This window comes from Melospiza melodia, chromosome 9, assembly GCF_035770615.1.
Source record: "Melospiza melodia melodia isolate bMelMel2 chromosome 9, bMelMel2.pri, whole genome shotgun sequence".
NCBI lineage: Eukaryota > Metazoa > Chordata > Aves > Passeriformes > Passerellidae > Melospiza > Melospiza melodia.
Window position 1 is genome coordinate 11,743,324 of NC_086202.1, and position 24,379 is coordinate 11,767,702.

The 24,379-nt window shown below is 47.5% G+C and overlaps 2 protein-coding genes across 5 annotated transcripts in view; one reads left to right on the plus strand and one right to left on the minus strand.

The window, feature by feature from the left end:
- The window catches only part of CFAP58 (cilia and flagella associated protein 58), a 66,579-nt gene extending 66,040 nt beyond the window's left edge, over positions 1–539 (minus strand). The window contains exon 1 of the mRNA XM_063162889.1: positions 261–539. Coding sequence (XP_063018959.1) covers positions 261–539 — 279 coding nt within the window. The remainder of the gene's footprint in view (positions 1–260) is intronic.
- ITPRIP (inositol 1,4,5-trisphosphate receptor interacting protein) lies at positions 111–23,107 on the plus strand. 4 transcript variants are annotated; one of them, XM_063163237.1, is made up of 4 exons: positions 116–148; positions 4,241–4,537; positions 4,645–4,751; positions 17,007–23,107. In XM_063163237.1, the coding sequence occupies exon 4, from the start codon at positions 17,020–17,022 to the stop codon at positions 18,667–18,669; it is 1,650 nt and encodes a 549-aa protein (XP_063019307.1). In that variant the 5' UTR covers positions 116–148; positions 4,241–4,537; positions 4,645–4,751; positions 17,007–17,019; the 3' UTR covers positions 18,670–23,107. The 4 variants fall into 4 exon arrangements, with proteins under 4 accessions (XP_063019308.1, XP_063019307.1, XP_063019309.1 ...); XM_063163240.1 differs by lacking the exon at positions 116–148 and adding an exon at positions 13,678–13,873 and having other exon boundaries at positions 4,133–4,537; XM_063163238.1 differs by lacking the exon at positions 4,241–4,537 and having other exon boundaries at positions 111–148.
- The last annotated feature ends 1,272 nt before the right edge of the window (positions 23,108–24,379 follow it).

The following is a 24,379-nucleotide window of genomic DNA, read 5'->3' on the forward strand; positions in this document are numbered from 1 at the left end:
GAGGAGAGAAGCAGCGAACCAGAGAGCGGCGGCAGCGCGGGCGGGGCGGGCTCTGCCCCAGCCGCGCGGAGCCGGAGCCGGAGCCGCGCCGACAGCGCCGGAGCGCCCGGAGCGGGGCCGCCGACCCGGCCCGGCCCGGCCCGGCCCGGTGAGTCTGTGCGGGGCCCCGGCGGTGCGGGGGATGCGGGTCGGGACGGAGCGGCCGTGCGGGCTGCCCGCGGCGGGTCGCGTTGGTGTGGCTGTCCCCAGGTTCTCCTGACGGGGTAACTTTTGTTTTGTGCGTGCTCTCCGTCTCGGTCGTACCGGGGCACCGGCAGGGTCGGGCCCCTGGGAGGGGGCACTGCGCCCACCAAAGTTCTGCAGAGCTTTGGGCGTCCCTCTCCCTGCAGCCCAGGCGGGGGCCGGACGCGGCGGGAGAGCGGCCGCAGCCCCTCGGGGACTCGGCGGGACCGAGCCGAGCGAGCAGAGACCTCTCGGCCGTCGCCCTTCGCTGGTGACACAGCCCGTGCTGTCCTGGGGCCAGCGCTGACCTCGGACATGTACGGTCCGTGCAAAATGCATCACTGAGCCTCGCTGCGTGTTCGGTGTTACACGGCATGGGTTTAAAATTTATTTCTTCTGACACTCAACATCTCACCAAAGAGCACAGAGAGAAGGAGTGAAGCTTTCAGTGAGCTAGAGGGATGCTTTCAGTAGAGCTGTTCTTCATGTGTGCAGGCATGTTTCTGAAGGTGGCCAGCAGGTCTTTGTAGCTCAGAGCAGAGTGAGCCAGGACTGTGATAGTGGCAATCAATGGGCTGTAAAACTGGTGTGCAGAACGCGAGCCTTACTGGCCTTCGTCTTCAGCTTGGCAGGCTCCCACCTGCAGTGGGAAGCAGTTCTCTTGGGAACTACCATGCTAAAATCCTTCAGGAAAACAGGACATGTTGCTGTTGGCATCTCTTACGTGGTCAGGAAAGATGAGCAGTGTCTCTGAGTGAACATTACTATTCATATGTTTTTAATGAGGGCTGCAGGCCTTGCCCATCCCTTGAGCATGTCCTTCAGGCACAAGTGTTTGCCATGAGCTGCCAGGCAAGGACCTGAGCCACCATGGAACCAGCACTTGGACAGGAGAGCCACTGTAGTACAGCATATTGTGTTGTGTGAGGTTTTTTTGTTTGGTTTGGTGATGATGGTAATGCTCTTCTGCAGCTCTGACTAAAGTGATTCTGGCCACCTTCATAGCCATCTGCTTTTAAAGCCAGATTTTCCTTAGTATAAGTGAAAGGGGTTCTCTCCATCTTCAAACAAAAGGAGAGCATACAAATTAGGAATAAAAGCTGTAAGCCTTCTCTTCAACTTTGTTTTCAGCACAATAGATGCTTTATGCTGCTCTCACATGGGAACTGCGCATATTAAGTGTGATTGCCACAGATATGGTAAAAGGTGAATTGATTTCCCAAATTCAGAGAAGAGTATGAGTACTGGGGCCAATCCTGAGGGTTTCTTGGCTCCCAGCTGTAGATGACACTATTTTTTGCTTGCATGACTTGTATGTACAGGACTCAGTGATCTATCTGTGTCCACACCAGTGGCATCTGCAAGGAAGTGTTCTGTGCACACCAGAGGCACTGAACTTATCAAGAGCTCAGGGGGTGGCCCCTCACCTGTCCTTCTCTTTTTGTTGCTTGGAGTATTACTATATACTAAGAACACCAATTTTTTCCCCTTTTTTTTTCTTTTTTTTTTTTTTAAACACTTCTTTTTCCCCCTCAAGTCAGACTAAATAGCCCTGGTCAGTGACTGAGGAATTTGGTTTTCCTGAATAATTGTTTTGGGCCACCTGATGACTGGGGCAGCCAAAAGCTGCATGTCCTGCTCCTGTTTTGTATTTTTGTTGGTGCTATCCATGGCAATAAGGGCTCTTGTGTGTCTCTGCATGACGTCTCAGAGGGATGCCAATGCTTGTGATTCTTCTTGCATGGCAGTGACTAACATGGGAAGGAACCTGATCCACAGAAACCTAACACCAGTGTTTCACAAACTGATCTCATTAATTTCTGAGTTTGTTTTTTAAGTAAAATGGTATGGTTTTCCAAAGGACAATTTTAGTCTGACTTTTACAACTGTCTACCTGTTGACTGTGGTTTCAGTATCTTGGGCTTGCCTGCAAATGAATTAACACAGAATATGAACTCCATGAAGAGCCCACATGAGTCTCCCTGCTGTCCTGTGCTGTTCTGTCCTGCTCGCTCTGCTTTGCAGAATTGCAATTGCAATCCATAGCAATGGTGCAATGGAAAAGGAAGCTGAAAAAAGTTTCTGGCTTGTTCCTTTAGATCCTCTTTAAAATGGACTGTTGGGTGGGCCAGATTTTTCTCTCCCAAGTGTTATTCCAATCCATTTATACTGGGGAAAAAGCAGGTTTGCTGCCAGGCAGCATATTTTCCATCAGCACTTGTAATTGTTGGGTGGCAGAGAGAGGTAGAGACTCTGGTTTCCAGGCTGGAGGGAGAAAACGTGGCCAGGGTGTGCAGTGGGCAGCATTGTCATGTGCCCAAGCATGAATTCCAGGTTTTGCAGGGATGTGGGCTCAGCTGTGTAAGCAAACCCTTCTGCCTGCTCACTCCTTGGGGCGGGCAGGGAGGCAGGTGGCCAACCTTCAAGCAGCTTGAGGGATGGAGAGCTGCCCTGGGGTGTAGCTGCAGCAGAACTCTGTTTTTAGCTTGTTTATTCTTACACACACACACGTGGGCTACGCAAAGCTGGCTGAGCCAACCTTGACCAGCAGCAAAACAAACAGGTTGTACTGCCATGACCTGAAGGCCACATCAGCTGCTGAGCTTCGCTGGAGCAGGGACAGCTTTCATTTCTGTCAAGGAGAGGAGGCTCTCATATAGGGCTGGCTCAAAACAAACATTGTGCTGGGCTGCTCAGACTTCCTCATGGAAGCAGTGATAAGAAGGCTTATGCAAGAAAAGGAGGTGATTTGAGGGAGCCAGCATGGCTTGACTGCGGGCAAATCATGCCTTACCAATCTGGTGGCCTTCTATGATGGAGTGACTGCAATGTTTGTCAAGAGAAGACAAAATATCTGGACTTCTGTAAGACCTTTGACGTGATTCCACATGGTATCCTCATCTCCAAATTGGGCTGCATCCAAAATAGCATGGCCATCAGGTCAGGGAGTGGATTCTGCCCCTCTACTCCACTCTGCTGATTCTCTGCACACAGTGTTGCATCCATCTCTGGAGTTCTCAGCACAGGAAGAACATGGAACTCTTGGAGCAAGTACAAAGGATGATCTCAGTGCTGCAGCATCTCTCCTATCAAAATAGGCTGAGAGAGTTGTTCAGCCTGGAGGTTCTGGAGAGACATTGTTTTGGCCTTCCAGACCTTGACTAATCCATAAGGCTTAGTCAAGGTCTCTCCAACATCTACAAAGTTGAGGGAGACCCTAACTTAAAATCTCTCTTTTGAGATTAAAATATTATCTTAACAAGTGAATTGTATGCCCTATAGAAGCAGTTCCTGCCCAGCATTTAATAGCTCCTTTCCTCCAAGCAGACACACCTGCTCTACCTCACTGGCCCTGAGCCACCATGAGACCAGACATTGCAGGCCCTGAGGGTTTACAAATATCCACTGGGATATTACAGTGCAGATCCAGACCTTTGGGGCTTGGGATGTCTTTCTCCTGTGCTGCTGCTGGTGATGTTGTGGCACACCGGTTGAGCAGAGGCACCAGCAGCCCTGCAAGATGGGAGGGCTGGGCAGAGCCCATTTGCCCAATTTGGCCTCACAGTGGAAGATGGAAACAGAGAAGTGAAACTGTACACACTGTCTGGTCAAAGCAGGTACGTGGGAGGAACTGAAGGAGTTCAAGAGAGCAAGGATGCGTCAAGCTAATGCCCTTAAAATGGGCTTCAGGCTCAGCTCAGCCCACACTGATCGTTTCATCAGGCTTTGGACAAGGACAGTGGGAAAGTTTGAAGTGGTGGTAGCTGGAAATGAGGGACGTGCATTCCTCCTCCCCAGCCCATTTGTGTGCAGCTGGGGAAGAAAAATGTCTCTGTTGTCTGCCTGCAACCAGCTTGTTTGGTCTTCTCCTCCTCCTGGTTGTTTCCTGTTGCATATAAAATTTCTTCACTTCTCTATCCTAAAATATTGTAGTTTATCTTTTGCGGTTCTGTGTTTCACATCTTCCTGTGCTCTTACCCTTGCTTCCTGCCTCTTCTGTTTTCTGTTTCTCCATTAGCTCTGTAAACCCAACTCCCCGAGCAAGTATTTCTACCTTTCAAGCTGCTTACAGAAGCTAGATGCCTTTTCTAGACAAACCAATCCCAGACAAAACTGTCCCAGCCCTTGCACTTATGCAGCTGCTCATCTGACCCTAATCCATTTTAAAAGGAGAGTGCTGGTGGGTGAGGATGGAGTCAGAGGAGGGAAGTCCTTGCTTGCCGACACCCATGGGAGAAGCTGCATTTTAACTCTTCCCTGATCACTTCAAACGGATTATTCCTGCTCTCTTGAGCTTTTATGATCATTTTATTAGGTAAGGGGGTGAGTTAATCTCTCTTTTAATCAGTCCATAATTTAGATAACTGCATTATATACCCATCTTCTGCCTGCACTTCCTCATTCATTCTCTGTGCTTTGCAGACTTCCTGGCTGTGCTTCAGTGGCGGGTGACTGAACTGAGTCTTCTCTGCATCACGGTGATTGTCGTAATGTGAAGTTTAATGAGCACCTGCAAAGCTGTGTAGCAGGTAAGTGCTCCAGGGGTCATTCTTCCTCCCAGATTTGATGTGATTTAAAAAAGCTTCTTGATGGGCTCTCACTGGGAGATCTAGAGCCTTGCAGCAGAAATGCTGAAAGGAAATTGGTGTGGCTCATAATTTAGAAATGTTCCCAGCAGTGAGGTACAGACAGCTTCTTGCAAAGCTGAAGTAGCAGTGTTGTGAAGGTTTAATTTGGAAATGGCTCAGTGTGGAAGATCAGTGTTAACAGCCTTTCCCTTTTGGACTTTCAATATAAAATTTGCTCTATCTGACTGCTTGGTACAGTTGAGATCTAGTCAGAGAGTGATGGCAGAGGGGAACAAAAGGTTCCAAAGCTTTGCTGACATCAGTTACTGATCCATTTTCTGCTGTGGAGGAGAACTTGCCAGAAGTACCTTACCCAGACTGGTAAAGTACTGGAATTCCCCTCTTCTGAGTGTTAGAGGGAGAGCGGATGCCTGGAAGTGCCTGGACAACTTCAGATGATCAAGGGTGACAGCAGAGGCAAAGGGAAACAGTGCTTTCACAAGCCAGCGATGCGTGGAGTTTTCATGTTTGTATGAAAACCCCTAAAAACACAGAAAGGAGAACTGGGTGAAAGCAAGATGTCTGGCAGGGCTGTCCTGTGTGTGACAGGAGGCTCTACAGGCAGCAGTAGTGGGAGGGCTGGAGCTGGAGCTGATGACAGAGGGAGCTGCCAGAGCAGCACTCCTGGCTGCCACAATGTCCTGCTGCAGCTCTCAGTACCTGTTAGCTCATGCACTCCACGTGATTTTTTTTTTTTTTTTTTACTTACTTATTCTGGATCTGTTTTGGGTGGTGTCTGTCCCCTTTTTCCCATCACAGAGTTCAAACAGCTGCTCTGCTCTAGCAAAGCTCAGCTCAGAGAGTTCCCTGGCATGCTCCTCCAGCCAGCCCCGATCAAAGCTGTGAGAGCTGGCCCACTGCCATTCTCCTCTGTGTAAATGAAGCTCTTTCTCTTTTTCCTTTCCGTGCACCATGTTTCATTATTATCCCTCCTCCAGAGGCAGGTTTTTCTGGCTGATCTAGCACGTTATTTGTATCAGCAATATTTGCCTCAAGGCAGAGATGCTTTTTCAGCAGGTATATGGAAAACATCTGATGCATCCCACTGCCATGTATGTGGCTCAGAAAAACCAAGCATGGTGTTGGCAAGGATGAGGAGCATTGCAGCCAGCTGTTGCAGACTTTAAGCCCTGCTAGCTAGGCACAGTCTCCAGCTCATTGGGTTATTCTGGTTGCCTGGCAAAGGAAAACTGTTACTGTTCCTTCACTTTTGAAACCAGGGGAAGAGCACGTAGAGAAGGTTCTTGTGCCTGGGCAGGAAAAGGGACATGAGTTATAAGGTGTCAGCTGAGCCACCTGTGTGGTTCAGCTCATCTTTCCCTGGGTTGCCTCTGGGGATGGTGGGTGCTTTCAGTTGAAAACATAGAATTTGTGGTAAGACCCAGAAAAACCAATGTAAATCAGCTTGAGAGTGCCTTGCTTTCAGCTCTTCCAAGCTGCAGAGAGTTTGGTAGTGAGCACCTGATGAGGAATGGGAGCAAATGGTTCCCACGCTGTTTGCAGGGAGGTAGAGAAGCTCCCTGAGACAAGATACCACCTGCCTGTGCCAGGATCCCAGCAGGAATCCAAACAGCTTGTTTGGGAGAAAGCACATGCAGTGATAAGGAGACTTTCCTGCAGGTAGGAGCAGCTAAGCAGTAGTCTAGACTGCCTCAGGAGGCAGAGATTTGCTGGAAGCTTTTCAGAACAAAGTAAACAGAGACTTGCCAGAAATCATCGAGGCACAGTGTAAGCCATGCGTGTAGGCAGAGGGAATAAACTCTATTGCTTTTTCAGACCTCTTTTTCCTTGTATTTTTTAAGCTCCTATAGAGTGTTAACACGTACCAGAGGCAGAGCTAAGGAGATGTTCTCAAGCTTAAAATGTCACACTTGATATTCACACTGTAATGCTTCTCAGAGGGTCTTGGTGTTCTGTATCTGCACCCAGAATGCTTCAATCCTAATCTGTTTCCTCCTGGATGTTCAGGTGCCTTTCTGCCACTGGTTTCAGAGGAGAATTTTATTTCTAAAGCCTTTTGGAGATTTAGCAACCAAATACATTGGGACTATTGGAAATTTCTTGAAGAGGGAAAATACTTGAAGTTTCAGCAGCACACAGACACTTCTGCACTGCAGATTGCAATTTATTCATGGTAATTAAAACTTGCCCTTATCTTCCAGCCTTGCAGGGGCAAGAATGGAAGGGATGTCTTTGTTTTGGGTAGCTGGAATCCATCAGTTGACTCTCCTCTCCTGTGACACACAATGACACAAATTATCTGGCACAGTAGGTGACTTAAGGACAGAGCTCTAGTGTGGTCCCACCTAGTGAGTTAGTTTGCTCAGCTCCCACCTAGCTACGCTCAGTCCAAGAATCATGGCCATGCTGTTCTGCAGCCAAAATCAAAAGATGGTCTGAAGGTACTTGGATTATGTTTATCCCACCTTCCTGTTGACTCATAGCTGCATTGTGCTTTTGGAAGAGGTGCAGGGCTATGATCTCACACTCTGATAGAGTTACAGGCAGAAATGTTGACTGAAAGGGATGTGTTTGTGTGCTAAGGCAGCCACAACACGTGCTCCCAGCTCAGCCTTGTGTCTGCTGCTAGCCCTGGACGCTTTGGGTCTGCCATGTGGAGCTGGAGGCTGTGCTCCTTGCTGAGCTCCTTGCCTGCTCAGCACAGGGGGTTTGTGCCTGTGAGCAGGGGCCCCAGCCATGACTCACAGCTCCCATTACGTTGTAACTCAGCCTTTAAGTGAGAGGCTGTCCCTTGGCTTTCAAACAAAGCCTTCCTTTGTTGTGCTTAGGTTATAAAGAAAGCAACCGTATGTGCTCACCCCACACATCCCAAATGAAAACCACGTGGCTTCACAGCTTTAATATGTGTGTGTTTGATATTTCTGCTGCAGCACTGCAAGTTACATTGCTCCTTTCCCCTTGAGTCTTTTTAGAGATTTTCTTCCCAGCATTCAGTTTACAAATTCTTCAGCAAAACAAAGAGCTTAGAGATGTTTCCTTTTCTTGGTAAGAAGAGGGAACTGAGCAGAGAGCACATGAAAATTATTAAATATGAGTGCATGTGGCAATAGGCTGTCTCTGAGTCATTCCCTCGGGTGAAAATGGCTCTGGGTTGGTGGCCACGGGTGCTGAAAGAATGAGCTTCATGGAAATATTGTAGGGAAGTGGGGCAGTTTGTTTTCTTGTATGACTTTTTTTTCTTCTGCTGCTTTTTATTTATTCAAGCTCATTTTGAAGAGCAGGATTAGCCAGAAGTACTCTGCAGCCAACATATTTTTGTGCATGCGTCTGCCTTGGCAGTTTTTAGGTTTATGGCAAGTGAGCCAAGACTGGGATTTCTGCTTCCCAAAGCATTTGTGTTGTTTCTCCTGATCTTTTCTAGAGTCATTAGGTAATGAAGTAAGAGGGTTTGATTCTTACTCAGAGGCTGTGTGCAATGCACAGTGTCTCTGCTTAGATCAGGGAGTCATCTTGGTGAGGGGCAAGGAAATGGGGCAATGCAGTAAAAGTGCTCTTGTTCTCTCTTCCTTCCACACCCTCTACCCATCCCTGCAGGGGCTTTCACAGTCAGTTGGGTTGTGTTTGTTTTTTAGTTTATTTAAAGAACTATATTGTGTTTAAAAAAAAAAGCTGGAATTTCAGGCAACAGAATAAAGCATTGCTTTTGATTTCTGTGGTGACGCTTTGGCAACAATAGCCAGCTTTTAAATACAGTTCTTTCCCTATTGTTTGAATACAAACAGCAGTGACTAGTTAGCAAAACAATGGTCCAATATCACACAAACCTTCAATCCCATCCAGTGGTTTTGGGTCCTGCTTAAGCAGATACTTGGGCCTGCAGGTTTCCTGAGCTATGAGTGTGGCTTTGTCACTGAGTCAAGACTGTGATGGAGTAGAAGATCTCAGATTAGCCAAATTCCCAACCCAAGATGATAATTTCTTTTTGCTGTGTTTTTGTTCAGTGTGGAAGTGTGGAAGTGTCTGGTGACTGCTGTGCTTTCCATTGTCTGTAATATGTAAGTGCTGATTGTTCATGCCTGAAATGGGACTTGATAGTTTCACATGTGAAATGTAATCACTCTGCAAGTCATGTCTGTGCCCTGCCAACATCCACATGTGCTCTTCTGAGATGTGCTGGAGTGCTGTATCCCTGCTGGGAAATCAACTTTCTAATAATGCTTCCACCAATTATTTTAATACCAAAGCATTTATTCCAGTGGGTGCACGATTAAGTTGAATGTACAAGGATGCATATTCTTACCACAGGATGAGGAGAGCCAGGGTAACCACTGGCTGATTTAACAACACTGGTGTGGGGTTTTTCCACCTTGCTGAGCATTAAGTGGGGAAAAGGAGGGCAGATTTAAACAAACATCTTGTCAATTGATCTCTTTCTCCACTCAGCACCTCTCCCTGAGGTGAGTGCCAGGTGGGACCCATGAGCCATGGCTGCCTCACATGCATGGAGCTGTGGTGTGGCTGAGGGGTGACAGACAGAGCAGGACCCAGCATGAGCACCAGGTGGAGGCCAGAGAGGATCTGTGCAGTGGCAGTGCTCCATCCATTGTGGTTGACACTCTCAGGCTTTTGGTGGAGCAGCAGGGGTGTTTGTCCATCTGTGCTGATGAAGGTTTGGGCAAGGGAATGACCCAACTATTGCCCAGGCTCCCATCATGTTGGGTTGGAGGAGGAGGGTGCTGGTAAGGGTGTTAAGCTAAGGGTTTTTTTCTTTGCCTGTTTCTTTTCTTCTCTTAAAAAAAAAAAAAAAAAGAACCCAAAACCCACAAAAGTTTGGTTTACTCCAGTTGTTTTCCTCACTATTAACAGACAAAACCAAACAAAATTTATTTGGCTTAAAAACACAAGCTGTTCCTGGCTGTTGTCCTACTACAACAGCTCAATATGTGGGTGGGAGTCACATAACATGCACACTTCCTACCTTTGCCCTCCTGCCTCTCCTGCGGCCCACACTGTGTTCCAATTTGTAAAACCCCTTCTTGCCATAGCAGAGGGAACCCAAGGCACTCCACAGACTGTATGCCCTGCTTGCTAGCGAGGGCTGAGCTGGCTTGCATAGTCAAAAAGCAATAAAAACACATTCAGGCAATGAGCAGGATGCTGAGTAACACATTCCTCATGCTGTTGGCTGTCTCCTGGTCTCCATGGGCACCCTCTCTCGGGTCCAGCCTTGCAAGGAGTAAACAGTGAGTGCTTTGGGGACATGAGGTGTCTCTGTGTTACTCATTACTTACTAAAGTTGCCTTTAATGGTGGCTACTGGCTCCTGGGGCAGGAAGAGGATCATGTTTTGATTAGTGTTTTGATTAGTGGCATGATACCTGTATGCACTGAGAAACAATGACTTAGAAATGGGACCAATAAATCCCCACTTGATGATAAAACTGAAAATCTAACACGTGCCACATCTCTTTGGGTTTTGAAAAACAGCCCCAGAAGGCAAATAGCTCCCTTTCGGCCAGGAAAAATACTTTGTACTGTCTAGGGTTTGGGGTAAGGGGGACCATGGATTTTATGTCAACAGCTTGTAAATGCACCTGTGTACAGTGAAAGCTGAGGCAGGACAGGAGTGCCTCTGAACATCCTGAGTGCTACTGCAAAAAGAAAACAAAAAATCCGTCCTACTTGTACCCACAGTGGGCACTGGAACGTTACGGGGTTCAAACTGCAGCAAGGAAGACTTAGCAAGGCCTGAGAAAAAGCTTCCTGGTGGCAAAGGAAGTACATGACAGGACAGGAGAGAGACTACCTGTCTTTCCTAGGGCCAGTCAAGCTCTCCTCTGCTCAGAGAGAAGCTGACAAAGCCTCTCATTTGGACCTGGGGCTGCCCAGCAGTATCTGCTTCCAGAGCACTCTCAGTGCCCCTCATGTGCTTATTCCCCCCGAATCCTCCTGCCCGTGGGAAGGGAGGGCTGTCTAGTCCTGTACACAGGATGAGCATCAGCATTTCCTTGGAAATACCTGATCTGGTGACCCCCAGGAGGAAAATATTGTGTGCACAGAAGTGCACAGCAGACCTGATGGGCAGGATGTCCGAGGCAGGCTGCGCGACTGACCCCGTTGGCACTGCAGCAGGCCCGGGACAGGATGTCCACAGATATTACAAAAGGCTCATGTTCTCAGTCAAACAGCAGAACAATAGCTGTCAGGCAAGTGGCCTTGTCAACTGCTGTGCTGTGGCCAAGCAGCTGATCTGGGGTGTGGCTTCCAGGCATGGTTTGGAAGGCAGTTGCTCTGCCGTACCTGACTGCCATAGTTCTGTGCAGGCCAGTTAGCTTGTTCTGGTTTTAAATGTGGTTGTGTTACCAGTCTCAACATCCAGGCCCCTGCACCTCATGTATTGGTGCATTTGGTCCTTCCCCTCTTGAGGCTTTTGGCTTTGGCTCTCCCCACAGAGCCAAAGACAGAGCCCAGTCCCACCTGTCTGTGCTGAACCAGCTGTGATGGTGCTGGCAGTTGGAATTCAGTACTTTGTCTGTAGCACTAATTGAATGCTGAAAAACAAGTCAGACCATGAGTTAGAGCTGCTGTGGCTGGCACTGTTCTGTCCCAGTTGAGATCTCATCCCACTGATGTCCTGCACACAGCTTAATTCACAGGGGCTGAAAGAACAGCACAAGTTGGTGCGGCTCAGGCTCTGAATTGGATTTTTATCCCTTATTTTCCTGTCTGGGCTGTGTGAGGTGCAGCTGACTATGCTTAGGAGATGGGAGAGCAAGAGCCTATCCTGGTGCACTGTGTTGTGTGAGTGTGGGGTTGGCTAAGAAACTGCATCTGTCCAAGTTTTGGGCAGTAACAATAATACTGACGTGCATCTCTGTAATTCCCATTTCTCTGTCATTGTGCAAGTTTCTTACAAATCAGAGCTTGTAGTCCCCACTAAGAGAAACTATGATTTCTTTTAGTGGCAGCTGGATCATATCTGTGAATACCTGCAGAGGTGGCAGTGATACTTGCAAACTGGAGAAGGATATGGTGCATTACTAAGGGCTTTCAGCAAACTTTCATTGTTTACTAGACCTTCACATGTGCAGCAGAAGCTTTTCTCAGACTAAACATTCAAAGGCCAGAAGGTAATTTTTCACTGTTGTAAGCAAAAGAAGGCATTGCAGGGCTCCCAGAAGCTCAGCCATGAGGAAGCACAGCTGGGCTGGGCAGAAACCCCTCAGATTGAGGTTCACATCTTCCCAGTAAGAAAGTCCCAGGTTTAGTGCCTGGTTTGACCTGTTAGTCTCTGCAGTCAAAACAAGTAGCAGAGTCCTTTCCAAACCTCAAGGACCTTCCCAATAAGAGAGTCAGAAATTATATTTGTTCCCATGAAAGTTCTGGTTTCAAAAATTTGGCAGCTTTCAATGAAAAAAGGCTCCCAACCAGCTGTATTTTCTATCGTCTACTTGGAAATGCCTCTTTTTTTGCAGCCTACCAAAGCAAAACACAATGTAGCAGCCACCTATTCATTGCCTTTTGTGTCGGCCAGATTGCAGGAAGCAATTGAGTGTGTTGTAAGTGATGTCTTGGCGTGTTCCAGTGTAATACTGAACTGCACTCAGTGGCTTGACTTGGTTTTTTCCAATTTAAGAATCAAAGCTTCAGCTCCCTCCTGTCTGGTTTATTGCTGCACACCAGCCAGAGCATGTTTTGCTTACCGTGATTCAAAATTTACAGGAATAAAATGGCTGAAAAAATAAAGCTGCATGAGGAACTCCTGAGTAAAGAAAGTTCACTGTTAATGAAAGGGAAATACTTTCCCTTGTCTTCAGAGAAGGTGGTTATCTGGGCTCAGAGCACATGAGCAGCCTGCAGAGGCAAGCTGCCATCTCTTTCTTTCCTTTGCCAGGCTGAGCAGGAGGTTCTGAAGCTGGTGTGGAAAAGGGTGTGAGGAAGGCTTAGGGTCATCAGAAACTAAGCACATGTAGCTGGAAGGGACAGTACATTTTTATGACTTTTTGCATCATCATCATCATCTCCATGAAGGACTTTGCTGCCCCTCAGAGCAATCTGTTACAGGGTGGCTTGGGAAGGGGCACACATTGCCACAGGGCAGCAGCTGATTCAGGCTGCTCCACACAAACCCTGTAGGAGCTCTCTGATGCTCCCAGGTGAGGAGGAGAAGCTGAAGGTGCAGCTGCTGCTGCCTGACTCTGTGAAGGCTTCCTCCTGTGCCACTTCCCTTTCCTTATGGTGTGCGACCTGGAACTGTGCTCCAGGCAAGCCAAACATCAGTAAATTGTGCAGCAAAGGGCTCTCAGATCAGCTAGGGTGAGAGCTGGCCTCCTTGTGGCTTCAAGGCACCAACCTGAACTGCATGACAGCAGCATTATCATTCCCCTTCCTCTCTTGGGGCTTCCTGTGTCATCCAGGAGCTGGTCAGGATCCTCCAGCCACGGAGGCAGCTTCATGCTTGAAAGGATGAGACCTAACCTGCCTGGGAGCTGAGGGTGGAGGGCTGTGTGTGCTCTTGGTGGACTCATTGAACATGCCAAGTGCTGTAGGATGCAGCTGATTGTTTGTAATCAGGCAACAGACTGATCAGCTGTTTTTATCTCTCTGAAACCTCACTCCCAGCTGGAGGGTGGGATGGTGTCTGCCCCCTCACTTCCCAGGGCTGTGCAGAGTGGTCATTAACCCTAACCTTGGTGAAGACCCTAGTCACTACAGCAGTGAGTGCCACAGAAAAGCTCAGAAGGAAACGAATTCTAGTGCCAGAGGCAGGTTTGAACAAGTAGCATCACATGCTGGGCAGTGAGCAGAGACAGCTTCACATCAAGACAGTGAGGTTTCACATACCCTGGCCCTTCTTCATTTCCCAGGCAGCTTTCTTTCGTCCTCCTGAACCTTTCCCTGCTTTGTGCCCACATGAGAAAAGAGGGGTCTCTGCATTCTCACCTGGCCCAGGGAGCAGAGCAAGAGCTGCTTTGGCTGCTGTCAGGAGGGGCCTACCTGTGACCACAGCACCTTCTGGGGGCTTTTGGAGCCCCAGGACTGCCACAAGAGGGTCTGCAGAAGGTAGGTAGGATGTAAGCCTGTTACTGAGTCCAGATGTTATTTATGCTCTAAATAGGAAAAAACTGTCAGGGTGAGAAATTCAGAAAAGGTTGCAGATTGCTTTGAGAACTTGCTATTTTAAAACTTATGAATACCTTTATTTCCCCCCCGCCCCCATATTTGAAACGTTGCTAAATTTGATGCATAGATTGAAAAATTGCCATTTCTCTTTCTTAGTCTCAAGCTTGGAAAGGTTTGGACTCTCTCCCTCTTCCCCACACAAAAGCTGTTTCAGCCTGAGCAGGCATAAATATTTTTATCAGACTTAAATAGCTTGGGCTGAAGTTAAAAGCAAGGGAAAAGAGCAGCCTTTGTTATGGGGAGTGCTGCAGCGCCGTAGCAGGCAGCACTACTGGTTTCACCTGTATTATTGAGCCTTTCATATTAGCCAGGAAAGCTGTGTCTGAGAGGTGTGGGAATGCTCTGCCTGTACCACCCTGGCTGCTGCCAAGGGCAGGCTCCACTGACTTTGGCCACTGAGCAGCATTAACCTTAAACCTTAGGTTAATGTTTGGCTTCATTTTCTGGAGTGAGTAGCTGCAGTGGCAAAAGGGCAGTTTTGACCAGCAGAACTTACTCTGGGCTGAAAACAGACATACCTCTTGCAAATCAGTGTGAAGATCTTGTCACTTCCAGTTTCCAGAGGCTGATGCCTGTAGTTCAACTGAAGGAAGAGGTTGCTGCAAAATGAGCTGGGGTATCCCAGAATGTCAGTGTGACCCCCAGTGAATTCAGCTGAGCCAGCCACTAATGGACCTGGGGGTGTCTGGCCTAACCCCTGCTGCTGGCAGAGCTTTGGGACAGGTGACCTGTGGCAGCAGTGTGCCCATGGGCAGCTGGGCCTGAGAAAGAAGATCCTGAGGAAGCTGACTTCTTTCAGCCTTACACACCTCAGAAGTAATGTGGTAACAGTAGAACATTTCATCTGCAGGGACAGTGGTCGAGCAGAGCAGAGCAGTGATGTCATCCTGGTCAAGACTGCAAGAAGGAGGCACCTGGCCCCTGGCCATGTTATTTTTAAGCTTGGAAGGCACACGTGGTCTGCAAGAGGGTAGCACTAAGGAAAGGAACTCACCAGCACTTCCTGCCCTGCCCCAGCAAACTGATAAAGCCCTTTGCAAAGCAGGGCGACCCCAGTTTATTTTTATAATGTGGCCAGGCGTGGAGCTCACAGAATAACTGGAACACCCAGATTTGGGCATTAATTCAGTTTTAATTCATTGCCTGATGAATTAAAGAGTTAATGTAAATGTAAAAAAGGACAAGATAGGGCCACAAACTATTTCCAGAGCAATGTCTGCATAAGAACATTCATCTATGCAAGTGCATGGGATCTAAAATAAAAGGGTGGCTGGTAAATGTTACACAGGGAGGGGCATGGAGCATTATCCTGAGCACCGTGTGAATTTTCTTGCTGCTTGGACAATGCATCTCAATCCTGTTCCCTTCCCTTGTTATTCCAGTCCCAGCCCTCTCATAAGCAAAGATAATTGTGTGCTGAAGGATACAGTTCCCATGTACAGTAACTGCTCACACTGAGGAAATCCAGGTTCCTGCAATCAAAACCAGAGGTTTGTTGTGCAGTTACAATAACAAGGTCCACTGGGGTGGATCTATCTTTATTGTGTGCCCTGTGGAGGCATAAATGAGATTGCCAGAGATATTTTCCTTCTTGCCCAGATGCTGGGACAGCAGGATTGCTGTGGCACCAAAACATGCTGGGTTCAAGCCAGGAAGGAGCTATTCCAGGGGGTGGGAATTACAGCCCTGAGCCCCTGGAGCACACAGAGTGCCTCACCATCTCTTGGCTGTCTGTGAAGCAGCTTCATTCCCACAGCAGCATTACTTAGATTGCTATTTCTGGTCTGATTGATGAACTATGTTATTGGTAGACTTTATTTCTGTAACAGAAACCCTTCTCTCTCATGCACTTTTGAGGCATTAAGCAGCTGTCCTAAAATTTCTCAGCTGTAAGAAGAAATATCCCTGCTTGTCCATCTTGTCCTTGCTAGAAAGGGGGACTGGTGAGCTTCCAACATCACAGCAAAGGGTAACAACTTCAGATTGTACTGCCCTGAGCAGGCACTTGGGCCCTTGATAGTGATGCCAGCCCTCCAGAAACAAAAATGCCAGGTGGAGGAGACAGCCCAGGCTTTAGCCTGAGCACCATCTGGCCCAGCCCTCTAGGAGGCCTTGGCAATGGGACCATGTCCCAGAAAGTTGGGAATTAAATCCTTTCATTGTGAGCCCCATGGATCAAAGCCATGGTGTTTACTAATGTCCTCCACAGGTCAGTAGTGCAGTAATCACCAAAAATAAGCAGCCTGATGCTTTTAGAACCACTAGGCTGAAGGAAACCATTTCCATTTTAGTAGAGTCTCTGTCTGTGCCTTTTTCTGGAACTGCCATCATGAGCCATCCTGGGGGCCAGCAGAGTTTGCCACAGCCTGATCCTGATGGTGCTGAAAGGCAGGAGGAGCTTTGCCTGTAATGCCTGCTATGAAACACAAAACTGTGCAGGCTTGTTCCCACCCAGGTGCAGCTCACCAGCAGGGCAGTGAAGGTTGCCCTGATCCAGGCAGGCTCTGTGGGTTCCCAGACATGCTTAACATGGAACGTGGCCAGGACAGACCTGCCTATGCCACTGCCACATCTGAAATACTAACTTTATGTTGAGGAAAAGCAGTGCTCATCTCCAGTGCTGTTTTTTACAGGGGAGGTTCTGCCTGCTTATTTCTTTCCTTTTCTGTCCAGGGAATTTTAAAGGAGAGGCAAAGGAAGGATGTGCCCTCCCATACTGCCCAACAGCATCGTGGTGGGTTGACAGCAGGAAGTGCCTTCAGAGTTCTGTTTTTTGAAGTTCATTTGATAAGAGCCACTTTCATCCTCACCGTCAGCTGATAAAGCCTCTTGGGGAAGTTGCTTGATAACTTGCAGAAATGGGTGTGCACTTAGTGGTTTCTAGATTCCAGCATTTTTTCCAGGTCTGGAAAGGATGTTAAAGTTCTTGTTGCAGTGGGGAGTTTCTTTCATTTTTGTACTTGAGGGAATACATTCCAAATCATGGGTCATTTCACCTTTCTTTCTCTTCCAGGGAAGGAACTGCCATGCCCGTGGGACTCTTCCGGGTGTGCCTACTGGTGATCACAGCCATTGTCAACCACCCGCTCTTCTTCCCTAAGGAGAATGGCACGGTCCCTGAGAACACAGAGGAAATCATCCAGAAGATGAAGGAGCGGGAGGAGAGCCTGCGGCTGGAGCAGCTGCGCTTGGAGCAGGAAATCGCACACCAGGAAGCCACACAGAAGGCTCTGGAGGAGGCTGCAGTGGTAGTGGAGGAAAGCAAAGAGGGAAGGGTCCGATGGGATATGTGGACTGCCCTCTCCATGGTCATCTTCCTGCTGATCGAGCTCTGGAGGCAGGATTTCCAGGAAGGGAATTGGCAGGACATAGGAGGAGAAGAGGATGACATGGCAGTGCTGGGGAAGGCATTTAAAGGAGTGGCCTTGCCCGACAAGGCTGTCCTGGCCAGCTTCTATGAGAAGCGTATCCTGGGTACCACTGGAGACATGGCCAGGATGCGGGAGATGGTGGAAGGCTTTGCAGATGACCTGCTGGAGGCCTTGAGGAGCGTCTGTAACCGGGATGCTGACATGGAAGTGGAGGATTGCATGGGTGTGGGGAGCATGTATGAGAACTGGAGAGTGCGCAAACCCTTCGTCTGTGATCTGATAGTGCCTTTTGCTCCCCCGGAGCCTTACTGCTTTCGCTGCCACACCTGGTGCTCTGGTGACTCTTTTCCCCCAGATGAACAAGGTTATGGCACTATCAAGGTGTGCAGGGCAGATGAGGATGTGACGGGCTGCATCTGTGACAAGACAAAACTAGGGGAAGATATGCTGTGCCTCCTCCATAGCCAGGTCAGTAGTACCAAGCCCAGCAGTGAGATGGAAGACCTCCTGTGCTTCAAAAACACTCAATATCTGGATGCTGACCAAGTCATGAAGTGGTTCCAGATTGCTGTCACCAAGGCCTGGAACAGAATCTCCCACAAATATGAATTTGACCTTTCCTTCAGCCTCCTGGACTCGCCAGGAGCCCTGAAGATAAAATTTAAATCGGGGAAATCTATTGCCTTCAACCTCACCCCTGTGGTGCAGTATGAGAACTCTGACGTTTACTTCATCTCCCACTTCCCTCGGAGCAGCCTGGCAGCAGATATCCCCTCCAGCACCCACTGGTTTCTCACCTTTGCAGTGTATGAGAGGAGGTTCATCCAGCTGGTCTCCAAAACACTGCCTGCCAATGCCTGCCACGTCAGCTGCCTTCAGATCCTCTCCTTCCTCCATGGGAAGCAGTGCAGCCTCACAGGTCCCAGTGGGCTCACCAACTACCACCTGAAAACAGTGCTGCTGCATCTCCTGCAGGCACGTCCCAGCCAGGACTGGGCCCCAGAAAAGCTGGAGGCCCGCCTACAGGACATGCTGAAATTCCTAGAGAAATGTTTGCATGAAAAGAAGCTTTATCACTTCTTTATTGGCAATGGGAAGGTACCAGCAGAGCTGGGTTTCCCCATCATATTTCAGAGGGCTGAGCCTCTCAACCTTTTCCGTCCCTTTGTGCTGCGCAGGGACATTTACAGGAAGATGGTGGACACGTTCCACGAGATGCTCAGGAACATGTCTGCACTGATAAACGAGTACACAGTGCACATTCCCCTTGCACACACCAATGGGATCCGTAAGGAACCCCTTTAACCAAAGCCTAACTCTAAGCACAAGTCCAGAGGGCAGCTTTCTGAAGCCTCCTGGAGACAACTGACTTTGCCAGTAGAGCTTCTTGTCTGGAGCTGAACCAGTCCTGGGCCATGGTTCCTGCTGAAAGGAAGAGGCTTGGGGGGGAGAATAGGGAGAAACTGGAAGATGTGGTGGTGAAGTAGGTTTCTGTTCCACTGCTGTGCCTGGTTTTATGCAGCTAAGAATATATTTTTTCTATTGTGCCTCGGTCATGCTACAGCAGTGGTGAGCAATAAATATACGTAATTTATTCAGATGCCTGCAATGCAAATGGGGGCGGGGGTGTGATGGTGGCCAAATACTTCATTTCCTTCAGAAGGGACAGATAAGAAGAGGGTGGGGGAATCAGAGACAGGATCTTGGGATCAAAGGAGCCTGTCTGCTTGCAGACAGCAGGAGCTCTTTCACCAATGGGAAGTGCAACATCAGTCTACATGCTGGTGTGGAGAGGAGGAGGGTCATGCACAAGGTCTGGACTGGATGGAGGTCCTTAAATAAAGCACAGCTTCAGAACTGTAGTTAAAAAAAAAAAAAAAAGAAGAAGAAAAAGCCTTCTTGACTGGACTTGCAGCAGTAACTTATATGGCTTGTCCTGTCCTCCAGAAATACTCCTGCACATTTTTTTCTCCTGTGGGAGGATGTAGCAGAGCAGGGTCTGTGTCTTCAGACCATTTCATTTGAGTCTTCCATGGGAACATGGCTAGTGGTTTATATTCCTGCCCATTTTGTATGGATCAATGAACAGGAACTTTTATTATCTTAGATAAAAGAAACACCACTATTGGGTTCTGACATTTTGGGTTGTTTGTTTTCGTTACCTCAGGGCACCGAAGTGTGAGAACAGCCTAGAGAGAAAGGAAAAGCAGGGCTTGAACTATATCATCTTTGAAGGTCCCTTCCAGCCTAAACTATTCTGATTCTATGACTGCTGTAAGTTTTGATTTCGTAAAAGAAGCAGTTCTCCAAAATTATCCTGCAATGAAGCCAATCTCAGAAGTCTGGAAGCAGGAGTGATCACCCTCCATTTGAGAGTGTGACTCTCTGCACATGGTTTTAATTAGGCCAAGGCCAGCAGGGAAGGAAGGGATAAAAAAGATGCACATGTAGTAGATCTGAGCAGTGCTGCTTGCAGCTGCCTTATGATCCATGTTGCATCCCTTCTGTTCCATATATGCAGGCAAAAGCTACTTTATACATTCTCTTCAATCATTTTAAAGACTGCTGCTCTGAGGACCTGCACTAGTAGACTGTAATTTGCTGAGCTGGGAGTGCAGAGGAGGAGAGCTGCCACAGGCTTTCAGACCAGGAGAGAATCTTGAGGCATGTGCTAAAAAAAAAAAAAAATTGCAGAAACAGAAATGCCTGAAATCCCACAGGAAGCATGTTAGTGCTGTGCCAGTGGGCTGCCCAGCCCCAGCAAGGTGGCTTTCCTGAAGGAGAGGACTCAGGAGATCCTCACCCTCCTGAGTGTGGGGTCCAAACCAGGGCCCCAGTGCATAATTGCTTTAGCTAGTCCCAGAAGCCTGGCCTCCAGTGCTAGGGGACCTTTCCCACCATTTTCTCACACTAGGATTCCCTGCAAAGTTTTACACTAGGGCTTCCCTTAATCCCGTTTACAAGAGAGTGGTGGTTCTGTGAGGTAAGACCTGTCAGAGATCCTTTTAACAATCCTGTATCACTGCTGGAAGCAGCACACAGCATGAAGCTTGTTATCCTGCCTTATCCAGTTGATAAGCAAACTTTCCATAGACATGTCCTCTCTTCCCTCTTCCTGGTAAAAACTGTTTCATCACCTCATTGGTGTCTGCTCTTCTCTGTCCTGCCACCACTGAGGGACACTTCACACACAGAGGCAGAGGAAGCTGTAACTGCTGTCTCCACACCTGGTTTATAAGAAAGCACAGATGGTGGCAGAGCTATGCCCAAAGTGCTGCCTCCCTTGGCTTTTATTACCACAGGTAGTTAAGTAGGGTCTCTGAACAGAAAGTAAGGGGTAGGTAGGAATGGGGGAGAAGAGGCTGGTGGGTAATGACAGTAGGAAAAAGTCTTGGATCATCAGTGCTTACTTCAGCATCCTTGGTGATGAGTGCCTGGGAGACTGCCAGGAGAGCAGCAGGGCAGGACTAATTGCTGACGCTAACGAGTGCTGTAAATCCCTGGCTTTCCAAGTACAGCCAAGAAGGCTTTCCCCAGTAGGAAAGAGAGCAGGAGCAATCTCAAGGGCCATGGCAAGCAGGTAGTGACAAGCAGAGGTACAGGGAGGGTGGGTCAGTACTGGAGCCCGGAGGCTGCCTCAGAAGCTGTGTAAGTCGTTTGCAAACCCAGGTGATTTGCCATTTTTACCTGCCCAGGTTTTATTGCAAAGTGCCTGCAGCAGACCCAGCTTTACTTGGACTGCTGGCATGTAAAGCAGGCAGGTCACTCTGGAGCAGTTGTGGTTGAAGTTGCTTCTAAATGTGCTCCCAGCCCAGCCAGAGAGAAATTAGAATTTCTCTGCCATTTCCTGTCAGGAGTCTAAATTTAGACTGTCCAAAGAACAGAAACAAATTTATGACCCAGGTCTCTCAGGAAATGACATTCTGAGTAGAAAAATAACTTTTATATAAGGTTGAGCAGGAGGACCATGAGAAGAAAAGGCTGTTGAACAGAATAAGGTAACTCCCCTATTAAAATGTCAGAACAAAGCTTTGCAACACCAGTTGCAAAGGGCTTGTAAACGTGCCCAAACTCGCCTTTACACAGCCCCAAGCGCTGCTGCTCAGACTCAAAGGGAACCTGAACTGATAAGTGGATTGAATCTTTTGTTCTTTGTTTTCTGTACTTGTATGCCTGTTTTCTCTTATGCCCAAACTGACCCTGAAGTATTCCCACGGGGTTTAGTTGAACAGAAGCTGGAGTTGAATCAAGTAATTTATGGATTTGATCCCACTGAAAGCAAATTGTTTGGCATAGTTTTCCTACATGCAATATGCTCATTTTTCCCTGAGCACCTTTAAAGTGATCTGGTCTGTGCATTTAGGCTGTGAGGGGACCCACTCATACCTGTTGGGGGGAAATGTTATCTGTGATTATAAGCTGCGCTTCAGTCAGCCTCAGAGTGGAGATCTTCCTTGGAAACCAAGGTACAGACATGTCCCATCAGAGGAGAGCCTGGTACACAGTGTTTCTTTGGACCACACTTCTGCCATGGTACAAGGAGGCTGTGATGTGAAGCACATCATTCCTTGGACTTCCTTGTCTCTCCAGGATCAAATCTTTGCCCACCAAATACTAGCCTATTAGTAAGAGCCTAGACTCACATTTCACAAAATAAGGTTTATAAGACAATTCAGTTTCAGCAGCTGCCAGTCAGTAAAAATGTCTTAGGACATTTTAGTGTTGCCCATGGGCAGTTCTGCCTTGGTTGAAATCTGGGTGGGTGATCATAGGAAGCAGCTTTAAAGGATGGGAGTAGAACGGAGATTTTGTGGTTTAAAGTGAAAAACGATTTTTTAAAACCAAACTGCTTATGGCAGTTACCTGAGTAACAAACATATTTTTGACAATGCCTGTATCTCTGTGAGATATCCTAAAGAAAAGTAAACAGCCTGTCCTGGACTCTCAGCGCTGTTCTTGCCATTTGCTAACCAGGAGAATTCAACACATGAACTCCAAGTGCCTTCCACTGGTTTCCAGCCACTCCCTGAGCCCTCAGCTTGTGGTTTTAATATTTTATTACAGGCTCTGTCAAAGCAGTGGAATTAGTGGTGAGTTGATAGCAACCACTGATCTACAGCATAGCCTCAGGATCCATTTGCCCTTAGAAAATGTCTTGGTCTAAGGTTATTATTGCTGAACAGGAGCTGAATGTCTGCTAAGGGCTGGTGTTGGGTGTTCACTGTTAAGCAGCCACAGAAAAGAGTTTCTCTCTTTCCAAGCTGCTCTGTATACAGGTATATACAGGGGTATAAAGATGTAGTTTAGCCAGATGATCCAAAAATTTGTCCAGTATTCAAGCAGCAGGATTGGGTGATTGTTCACCAGCCATTTTTAATGCAAAGTTTTTGTAGTGTTTTCTCTGTGGTGAGGAAGTGAGACTTCAGGCACCTGTAACAGCTTTGCTGCTGCTAGTGAGGAGTTGTCTCACAGCACCTACCTGGTAAACAGCTTTATTTATTACTTGGGTTTTTTAGAATTGGGGGGGGTGTGTGTGTAATGTGTTAGCTCAGAAGCAAAACTGTAGTACAGAGATGAATTTGGCAATGGAGCCAAGATGGGCAATAATACCAGAACTCTCCAGACTAAGGTCTTCCTTGATGGACAATGCTGTACTTAAACCACTGCTTCTATAGCAGGACACTGTTGAATTTGTATAGATCTCATGCAGCTTTATTTATAATAAAGGAAGTCTTGTACAAAATCTCAGTGAGCATGAAGTCTCTTTTGTTTCTAGTTCCCTGCCAAATGTTTCTAAGAGAGCAGAAGGAAAAAGTGGGGATGTTTCCAGTGTGATCCCAGTACAGGGAACCCAGCAGCAAGAATTCCGGGAGAAATTATTCCAGAATAAACTGCAATATGACAAAGTGGGACAGCTATTCCAGAATAATGCCAGGGATGTCATTCTTCTTGAGAATATGAATCCACAGGAAATCAAAGTAATTATTCTAAATATGTCTGCTTAAAAACACCCTTAGCAAGCCCTAAATAATGCTGATAGATTTTTGCCCTTATGGGCTGAACAAGAAATCTCCTGAATTTCCATTTCACCCAGAGGAATCCTCTTTACCTGCTGATTTTATGGATATCCACAGCCAAGTTCAGCAACCACCCACACCCTGCTTAACTCCTTTGCCTGGTTTAAGGGAATGGCATCTCCTTGTTAACATTCTAATATGCTCTGGCTCTGGAAGCACACCCAGAGCTAGTCATTAATTCATATAATAAAAGCACCACTGTTTCCTTAGCAAAATGTCTTCCAGCCCCACAGAATGCCCTGCACGCCTTTAATAACTCTGCCTTCCAGTGCTCACTGGGGCTGAATCACCACTGTTAGGTCTGAGAAGCAGCTGGCTTAAGAGCTGCAGCCAGAAGTTAGAATTTCTCAGGGTCAACCACACACTGCTGGAAAGGGAATTCTGTAGCTCAGGATCATCAGCAGTCTTGGTTTGGTGCAACTTTGATAAAACAAGAAAACCCAAACCAAACAAAAATAAACCCATCCTGCTTCAAAGCTATCTGACTAGCTCAGCAACATTTTCTCCATTGAGCTCTCGATTTTCTACAACACTTTTTTTCTTGCCTCAATTTACTGCTTCAGTGTTGCTGTGGAACATAAAGGGCAACATCCCTAAAAAAATCCTTTTTCAGAAGGGCAATTGGCAGATTTTTGAACCATGCAATGACCATTATTGCAGTATTATTCATCATAGAATAAGCAGAGCAGAAAGAAAAAGCCACCCACTAGAGATTGGTTTTTAGCTTAAAAATTTATCTAATGACTTTTTACCACTCATGGGGTAGCTGTAAGCAAAGACACAATCTCCTTTATTTCAAGCAGGCAGAAATACCTGTGCCATTAAAAAAATAGCAAAGCAGCCTCAGAGGATATGGAACTCACAAGCATGCTAACATGAATTCAGTAAGGTACCAGCAGGGATCAAACTGGCAACACTGGTCTCAGCATGGGATACAG

What these genes read in the sequence shown, in the direction of transcription:
- ITPRIP (XM_063163238.1), top strand. Translation starts at nt 17,020, where the DNA reads ATGCCCGTGGGACTCTTCCGGGTGTGCCTACTGGTGATCACAGCCATT.